We start from the raw sequence: 9,538 nt of genomic DNA on the forward strand, positions 1-9,538 counted from the left end.
TTGACAAAATGTTCTATAAATTCAATCCAATTAAATTGTGATTAAGTTTTCCGTTTATGTACAAGTAGTAACTTTCCCTTATTGGTACAAGCCAAAATCGTTAAAACATTTACAATTAAAGTTTTTTTTTTTTTTTGTTTTGTTTTTATTCAACCAAAATAAGATTCAACAAAAATTAATTCAACCCCGCGAAGTTTAGAAACTTGTATGCAGGGATTATTGAGTAAATTATTAATTATAGTATAATTATGATAATTATACTATAAAAAATTTCGCTAATAGGAGGGATCATTCATTCATTCAAAGAAAAAACATTTTATTCGTACTAATCACAAAAATTTGATTTAAAAAAAATTGAAACTAAGTTTTTTTTATTTGGTAGATTTTTGGTAAGATTTTCTTCAAATTTTGGTGGATTTTTGTTGCTACGAGTGGCAAACGTGATCATAGTACCCACCTTAAGGTGAAAAAGTCAAACGGCACTGGTTCAAATTCCCCAAATTAATTTTATTTTCATATTCTTTTTTACTTTTTTTATTCCTTTATTTATTTATGTTGTCTAAAATTTTTTGTTCACTTAAAGCGGCCAAATATCTCAATCGGAAACAGAAAAAATCGAATAGAGATACCTTGGATATGCTTAAAAAGAAATGTTCATGGAACAAATTCCAGTTTTTAGAAGGCAAATGCATTTGATGGTTTCTAAACTGGTAATGAGATGATATTTAAAGTAAATACTACGTAGCTGTCCTTTGTAGTTTGAAAGATATAGCAGTATGAACTTGGTAACATTTTGTGGACTTACATAGAATTAGATTTTCATGCAAATATAATATTATTATGGATTGATTTCTGCTTGAAAAGGAAAATTCTCATTTAATTTAAAAATTTTAAAATTACACAAAATCTACAATTGGATTATAGATATAGTAAAAGTAATATTCAATATAAAAAAGTAAATTTCGGAATCAAATGCGTTTATTTTGTTCGTTGTATTGAAAAAAGAGTTCATTTCAAATGAAAAAGAGGAAATTGGATTCGATTTGAAAATTATTCATTTGAAATGTCAATCTTTGGATTTACAGTGAAAATGCAATTATATATAATAATATATTAGCCATTTCCGATAAAAATGTTAAATTTTCTTTGGCATAAACGATTTGTGATTTGCGACAGCTAAACTAAGTAAACATGATCGATTCGTTGAAACTTAGTCAACATCTTTCTCAGCGGATTCGGTAAAACTTAACAAAATTCTAATCTTATAGGTTAATTTACAAAAGTATTTAAACGTAGACATATAAAAATAGTATATCATATTCGGTTCAATGTATTTTAATTGATGCCTTCATTTCACTTCGCTAATCAAATCATTAACATGTTCTTTACTGTAAATTCGTATAGCATCGTCATATTCTGTTCTAATTGTAAATATCTTATCATTACGACGAAAAACAGATTTGTATCCGAATAATTTCAAATTTAATGCATATTCAAAAAGACTGTCGTAGTTTATATCCTCCCCAACAAGCAAGTCGAGGAATTCGATCTCATTTGTCTCATCAAACCATCTGAGCCTATATTCATTGGCAACAAATTCATCTTTGATATGAGGATAACGAAATTGTACAATCAATTCATCCGGCCGATATCGACCTGCTCTAACAATATCCTGCCGTGTATAATGCAAATCCATTTTATGGGCTAGATATAAAATATAATTTAGTAATTTGCTGGATGAGTGAACTTGTGCTCCAGTTATTAAAATGCTTGTTTGGCGTATAAGCAAATGTAGAGACGCATTATCAGTAGCACTTACTACATTAGAGGAATGCGCTCGTGCACATCTATCTTCTAGATCCTTGCATTTTTGTGTTAGGGTATTTTTCTCCACTGACAATGATAACAAGGTTTCATTCAGAACAGATAACTCATTTTCATGCGCGATACATATATTTTGCAGATGAGTTTTTTCAGTCTCCGACGATTTTAATTGCTCAATAATAACAGCATTGTGAGCCAACGCATCATTCAACGTTTCCTCCAATTCACGTATTTTAGGTGTTTGTACAAAGGATTTTCGCTGTCGGAGTTGAAGTTTCAAATTTTCATTTTGCTTGCGGCATTCAATTAATTCACTTTCAAGTTTTTTGATATCTGTATCATCGAGCTCCAAATAAATCTTATGAGTACCAGGATGGTTTACACGACATTGTGGACAGCTGGAACTTCTGAAAAAATCAACTGACAAAAATAAGATATCAATTTTTAGCAATAAGTTTAAATTAGTGACCTATTTTTCCATTCTTGCATACATAAATGATGGTAAACATGCCCACAGGTAGTCGAATATAGATCATCAGATCCTTTAAAACGATCAAAGCAGATAGCGCACGACATTTTCGTCCTGTCCACAATATATATTCCTAAAACAAAGAATAATATACTTTGCAATTACAGTTGGCGGTTCTCAGTGTTGCCAAATTCATTACTAAATGCTGGAACACACGCATAGCGATTGTCGGACGGCGATGTTCAATGAATATCAATCACATCCCTGTTCACCTTATCAGAATCGCTAATCACAAAAATTATTTTTTCTTCTAATATTAAGTTCACATTATGCCCGAAATCTCCTGAAAGTAGACTGAAAAGCTGAAATACCGTTTGAATACGCATTAAAAATCCACTACATAGCATTTTTTACAACTACGGTAAGCACTAAAACCTACTATTTTACAACACTACTTTCAATTGTGCACTACCCAATAAACACAAGCATTGCATAAATGCTTATATTCAATACGCTTTCAAACATTTTTTCAAAGAATTAAGGTGGGTACAAGTTCGAGTTTAAGGTGGGTATTAAGTTCGAGTTTAGCCGCTAAAAACGTCATTTTTTCACGATTACTTTTCTTTAATAATCCATTTTAAGGAATACAAGCTTTGTGAAAATTTGCTTTGGGCTTTTACCCATCAAGTTATAATAAAATTTCAAACAAATATGTATAATTTCATGCATTTTTCTTACTGATTTAGTTTTCACTTTAGCGATTTTAGCGGCTAAACTCGAACTTAATACTCACCTTTAAGATGAGTATTAAGTTCGAGTCTAAGCTGAGTACTATGTTCAGTTTTCAAGCTGAAAACCAGCTTATTTTCACGGTTACTTTTTTTTAATCAATTAATTTCGAAGTATTAAATGGTTCGCAATCAATACATTGGATCTTTTCCATCCATAATTTGAAGAGACTTGATAAAAATATTATCGTCTTCATATATATTTTTGCACTTTTAATTTAGTGTTTTGGTGAAAAACTCGAACATAGTTCTCACCTTTAAGGTGAGTATTAAGTTCGAGTTTAGCCGCTAATTTTCACTAAAGCTGAGTACTATGTTCCGTTTTCAAACTGAAAACCAGCCAGTTTTCACGGCTACTTTTTTAAATTAATTAGTTCAGAAATATAAAATGCATCGCAATTAATTCCTTGTATATTTTCCATCCACTATTTGACAAGACTTCATAAAAATATAATCGTCTTCATATATATTTTTGTACTTTTAATTTAGTGTTTTGGTGAAGAAACCGAACATAGTACTCACCTTAAAGTGAAAACTAAATGAGTAAAAAATGTCATAAAATTATACATATTCGTCGCAGACTTCGTTATAATTTGATGGGGAATAGCCTAAAGCACAAAGTTTGTATTCCTTAAAATGGATTATTAAAGAAAAGTAATCGTGAAAAAATTACGATTTTAGTGGCTAAACTCAAACTTAATACCCACCTTTAAGGTGAGTGCTATGTTCGTATTTTTCACCAAAACACTAAATTAAAAGTACAAAAATCTATATGAAGACGATTATATTTTTATAAAGTCTTGTGAAATAATGAAAGGAAAAGATCTAAGGAATTGATTGTGAACCATTTTATTTTTATAGTTTAATTAATTTAAAAAAGTAACCGTGAAAACAACCTGGTTTCCAGCTAGAAAACTGAACATAGTGCTCAGCTTTATATACTATCTTATAGTACATAATTATAATTCCACTTCAACAAGTAATCTGTGAAAAAGTCAATTAATTATATTGTATCATATATGGTTTCGTTTGTAACTTTCAAAACTTAGACAAGTCGTTATTTTGGCCAAAAACGAAAGAAACTCAATAATTTGATATAGTCTTAAGTTTAATCAAAAGAACCCAACAGGTATTTTTGTATTAAATTAAGAATATTCTAATCTAAATTTTTACCACTTTGAAATTCGTAAATATCGACATTTCGTGCCTAGGAGAACTGAAATATAACGAAATATCATGACACTCGCTGTCTTTAATCCAATTTTTATTCAAACATCTCACTAACGAGAACTATATTGTTAAAATTTAGGTTTATATTTTCAGGATTATACATTTAAAATATGTCTATTATCATACTGTAATCACATATTACAATTCTCTAGAGTTTTTTTAAATCTATGACATAAATCTACGGCCTTGATCCATTCATTGCTTTCAATGTGTGAATACTTTACAAAGTTTTCACTTATGGTTCGTCCATGCTTGAGAAGCCTAAAACGAAAAACGATTATGTTAGAGAGTAAAGGTGATTTGGTGTTTAATTAAATATCCATCAATTAAAATATAAATGAATACACTAAGTTTTTAATCAGTATTCTGTTGGTAAACTGCCATTAGTATTTGCTATTGATAGTTGAGTTTTTTAGATGTATCAACTCAATATTTGACAGGTATTAAAATAGATTCATAATTATTTCTTACCTTAGACTTTTCGACAGTTTTAATTCATCATCCAAGAAAATATTACAACCATTTTGCAATAGAAAATATATTTTATATGTAAAGCGGAACATAACACATAAGGTATCGACTATTTCAGGCATCGCATTTTGCAAATTTTCCAATGTTCGCCTCCGTTTCGAATGCAAGCCTCGTTCAGCTTTCATTGCTAAACGTTTAGCTATTGACTCTTCGTAGTTTTCGAGCGTTTTATATTGGTTTTCCAATATCATTTTTATCAATAACATAAGCTCAGCCTCTTTTCGGTGGCGTTGAAATATTAAAACTTTTTTATTTAATTGTCTATCTATGATGTCAGCAAAATCCGTTCCATTGAATAAATATTTCGATCGGAAATGTTGCAACTTTTGGTGCACCATGACGAGCAGTTGCTTATTTAAGCAATTTAAATGAAGTCTGCTCTCGTAACCTTTCAAAGTATCATAATGTAAGGGATGTAAGAGGTTCAGAAATATGTGATACACAACCGATGCTAGTTGACGCTCTTGAAGTGTCTGCCAACATACTTCACCATGACTGACTTTATCTCTAAGGCGGCACCCATTTGGACAAAGGAAGACATCGTATATCAAATGAAATGGTCCCTCGAATTCAGGATTGCTTTTGAAGTCCAATAACTTATTTGCAGATTGTCTTTCTTTGCCATCGGATTGATTGTTGGCTTTCAAATCAACTTCAAATATAGTGTCTATAGTTATATAATACTCATCCAATTTCGCACTTACATCTATCAAATTGATTTTTTTGTAATGTAATCGTAGCAGTAGCTCTATCTGTGGCAAAACGGATATTATAAATATCGGGTTTTCGTTATTTTTGTAATAGGAACATAATTGCAGCCAATAAGGAATAAAGTCTTTGGCAAAAGCATTGTCAATATCATTGAGTTTTTGCTCAATATATTCTATATTAGTTATTTCCCTTTTTGCTTCATCTCCAATGCTGGCCAAAGCTTTGGAAAAATCCATCACCAAAGGCCTTTCGACTATAACATAATGGTTACTTATTATTTTCCGACCTAATGAATACATCATGGCCAATAAAAAACTTTTATAATAACAGGGAATTTCAAATTCTTTGGGAAATCCATGCCATATAATATTTCTCAAATTTATAGACTTTGGTGATCCCATTATAATTCTCAATAACACAGTCTGAAAAAAGGGTAAATAACTTTGAGAATGAATAAGTTCTAGATCAATACAAAACGGATTTTAGCGAAAATTAATTATTTAGATTTTTGAATTGAAGTAAACAATTTTGATTGAGCATATATAGATATACAAGAAAATTACCAATTCTAAACCAAAAACATTTTGCAGTTCGTTGGTATTTATTAAATCTTTTAGCAAATGTGGCGGTTGTCTCCCATTTGTTTCCGTATGGTATATATTAGATAGTGCACTTTCCAGAAGGGAAGTCAACAGAAGAGTATGTTCCAAATACTTGCAGCAACGATTTGATTTTACTATATTACAGTAAAAATTTCCGTTAACTCCAATCCAACGGGCACAAGAAGACGCAAAATACTCATCTCCGAAGAAATTTACTATGTTTGTTGTATCTTCAAATATAGGTAACATAGCAGAATAGCACAAAACGTAGTCTTCATATTGGTACGAGTCTAAAGCTGAAAATAAAGCGGTTTGAGGGCAACATATTAATTTAACGAACTGTGTTGTATTATAAAAACTTTTGAATGGCTTTAGCAAAAACAAAATTTTATTTTGGATTTCAATTGCAGAAAATTTAAAAGAGGCCAATAAACAATATGATACTCATATTAGTTAATTTCCAGAACATTGCGAATTCGATAACAAAAAACAATCTTTAGAATGTCTCATACCCAGCCGTAAGAGGGATTCGCATCAGCAAACTTTGGACTCTATCCATACGAAAAAGGCTCTAATTGGCGCGAGTTAGTCCACTGTGCACTTATCAATAAGTCAACTCTGGGGTACATTTGTCGAAAACTAGGTTTACAAAATTTTCTCGAATTTATTATATATATTTATTACATATTAATTTTATATATATCTACCAAAAATAGTCTTTTCTGGCGAATTTTTTGTTTTAATTAAAATTAACAACTTGTGGCAAAGTAGATTTGTTCCGATGACATTCTAGTTTAAAAGTTTATTAACTAAAATTGCTCTAACGGACTTGATGAAATCGAATTAGGAAAAACTTACAAACTCACCTTCGTAAATACTGCGAACATCTTCAAACATGGGAAATAATCTCTTGACTATTTCTTTTTCATTAAAGGACCCATCCAATTCAAAATAAGGGGAATTATAACTTGGGGCATAGAATTTATTGTTGATAACTCTATAATATGTTAGTATTTTCTCGCTTATTAAACTTTTATTTTCTAATGGAAACATACTATTTAATGTAAACATTACCATATGATCATTATTAGTGATGATAATTTCGCTATATAAAAGAGGCGACAATTTCAAACATAACAAAAAAGAAATCGGTATGTATCAATGCCGTTACTCGGTTTTCTGGTTGTAAATCGCTAAATCTTGTCAAAGAATCAACAGCTTTGAAATAAATTAATTTAAAAAATTAACCGCGAACATAAAGTAATTTTCAACTTGACAACCAACCATAATACCAGCCATCAGACCAATGTGGTATCACAATGGACTGAATATTCTAAGTGAGCCTGATACATCGGGCTGCCACTTAACCTGACCTATCAGACTACATTTATTACACAAAAAAAAATTTTCAATATTTTTAATTAAAAAATTGATACAATTGATTTTTTAATCCAACTGGAATTAATAATCTCAAAAATTATCAAACCATATATTTCGGCTCACGCACCGAAAACTATCTGTTACTTTTTTCAAGCAATTATTTTCAAAAGAAAAAATTGTATGCTATCTATCGATATGTTGCAATTGTCCACTTTGGAATTTATGGTTCCTTGTTTTAATTTTTATTTTGAAATTAACGTTAAACTACATTTATAGGCTTCAAATTTCCTATGGCATCAAAAACAGGCTTGAGGAATTTGAAACATCTTCCACTTTTTCCATGTTTATAATATACTCCGAAATATCCTTCATTGATATTATAAACATCTGAGCACTTTCAATATGGTGGTTCGTGGCCCAATTAGATCGCTATAGTATATATACATCATAAACTACATTTTGACCTTTATTTTTAAACGTTAATTGTGAAATGCACTCAATCATCGTTGGGACCTGGTTATATATTTAATAACGAACTGAAAAGTTCTCGAAAGTGTAGTTTGGAACTACCGTCGTTTCTCCAAATATTGCTTTGTCGATGCGGCTTGTAGGGCTTCCAGTTTTTTCCAGCCATGTTTTCCTTCAGTAGAATATAACAATTAAAGAATTGAAATTTATTTTGTCAGTACTTACATCTCATCAAAAGCTTCTGGAGTAGCTTGAATTTCACCTTTAACAGTATCATCTCTAGTGTTCATGCACCATCCGCGAACACCCAATTTATTTGCTTGTTTTTCTGTAAACTTTTTCGAAAACCTTTTAGTAATATATTGTTCCAATTTGTATTCCCTTTAGTGTTCTTACCATGCGGAAAGACACCCCTATTCACATACATAAGTAGAAAAAAAACGGTAAGAGAAATATTACGAAATATGCTCTTTTAGTTTAATACCTTGCACGATTCCAAATACCTCAAAATTGCAATGTAAAATGTTTGCCATTTTCGAAGAATAGGTGGAGTTTAAAGCGTAGTATTAAAAATGATCCAATTATTTTAAAAATGGTTAGAATTTTGCAAAAGCTATGAGATAGATCTGGGCTAACCACAACAAAAACAAAGTATATCAGCTGTCAGACATAATTGCGACCAAAAGGTGGCAACAACAAAAACAAAGTGCATCTGCTTTCAGATAGAGATGTGCACGTGACCCAAAATTATCGTGACGCTCTTGCTCATTGCTCGCTTGCAATTGTACTCGCACTTATAGGTGGGTACTATGTTCGGCTTTCGAGTTGACCACTTTATTTTCGAGATTATTTTTCCTTAAATAATCAAAATAAAAAATGAAAACAAAGATATTCCTGTAAAGCCTTGCCGAGATCTAGAGGAACAAGAAACTGCGTATCAATTGAGTTAATTTATCTGCCTTATATTGAACTGTTTTAATAAAGTAACCGTGAAAAGCGAACATAGTACTGACGGCTAAGTCGATAAAAATTTGTGCATTCGGCACGGACATTTATCCATTATAAAATCAAACTGAGGTTATCTGAATGGTTATGGCATTAGTTGTACAACCAATCTTACAATCAAATTTACATATCATTCAAATCTTTTAAGCAAGATTTTTGCGAAATTATTATAGCAACCTAATATTGAATAATTGTGGATCGAAAGTTCAGAAAATACAACAATTATTAATACATATTTAAATTTTTCATAAATAGTTTTATTAATTGGCGTCTAAATTTGAGTCGAGATGAGTCAACATATTTGGCGACGGCATCGACTGCCAAAAAAGGTCGGCGGCGGCTAAAATCAGCGGCACGACTTTGACTCTGGTCCCGTATGCGCCTTGCAGACTATAAGTTTATCCGGACGACAGTGGTCGTGTCGAACATATCCCATATAGTGGCCACATTATAAGTTCAGTCCGAAGGCATAATCGATACTACTGCATGTTTATGGGATCGATAACACATTTACCGATTATTTAGTCATC

The 9,538-nt window shown here is 31.0% G+C and overlaps 3 protein-coding genes across 3 annotated transcripts; all 3 read right to left on the minus strand.

The window, feature by feature from the left end:
• Positions 1-960: 960 nt before the first annotated feature.
• Positions 961-2,470, minus strand: LOC142230179 (uncharacterized). The gene is made up of 2 exons (XM_075300819.1): positions 2,294-2,470; positions 961-2,231 (listed from the first exon to the last, which is right to left on the minus strand). The coding sequence occupies exons 1-2, from the start codon at positions 2,398-2,400 to the stop codon at positions 1,349-1,351; spliced, it is 990 nt and encodes a 329-aa protein (XP_075156934.1). The 5' UTR covers positions 2,401-2,470; the 3' UTR covers positions 961-1,348.
• Positions 2,471-4,324: 1,854 nt separating this feature from the next.
• Positions 4,325-7,652, minus strand: LOC142230178 (endoplasmic reticulum membrane-associated RNA degradation protein-like). The gene is made up of 4 exons (XM_075300818.1): positions 7,022-7,652; positions 6,117-6,451; positions 4,783-5,975; positions 4,325-4,572 (listed from the first exon to the last, which is right to left on the minus strand). The coding sequence occupies exons 1-4, from the start codon at positions 7,230-7,232 to the stop codon at positions 4,443-4,445; spliced, it is 1,869 nt and encodes a 622-aa protein (XP_075156933.1). The 5' UTR covers positions 7,233-7,652; the 3' UTR covers positions 4,325-4,442.
• Positions 7,653-7,988: 336 nt separating this feature from the next.
• Positions 7,989-8,677, minus strand: LOC142230180 (acylphosphatase-2). Its single transcript, XM_075300820.1, has 4 exons — positions 8,488-8,677; positions 8,400-8,416; positions 8,229-8,338; positions 7,989-8,175 (listed from the first exon to the last, which is right to left on the minus strand). Exons 1-4 carry the CDS (start codon positions 8,534-8,536, stop codon positions 8,061-8,063), a joined length of 291 nt encoding a protein of 96 aa, XP_075156935.1. The 5' UTR covers positions 8,537-8,677; the 3' UTR covers positions 7,989-8,060.
• Positions 8,678-9,538: the final 861 nt, after the last annotated feature.

This window comes from Haematobia irritans, chromosome 3 (genome assembly GCF_050003625.1).
Source record: "Haematobia irritans isolate KBUSLIRL chromosome 3, ASM5000362v1, whole genome shotgun sequence".
In the NCBI taxonomy this organism is placed as follows: Eukaryota; Metazoa; Arthropoda; class Insecta; order Diptera; family Muscidae; genus Haematobia; species Haematobia irritans.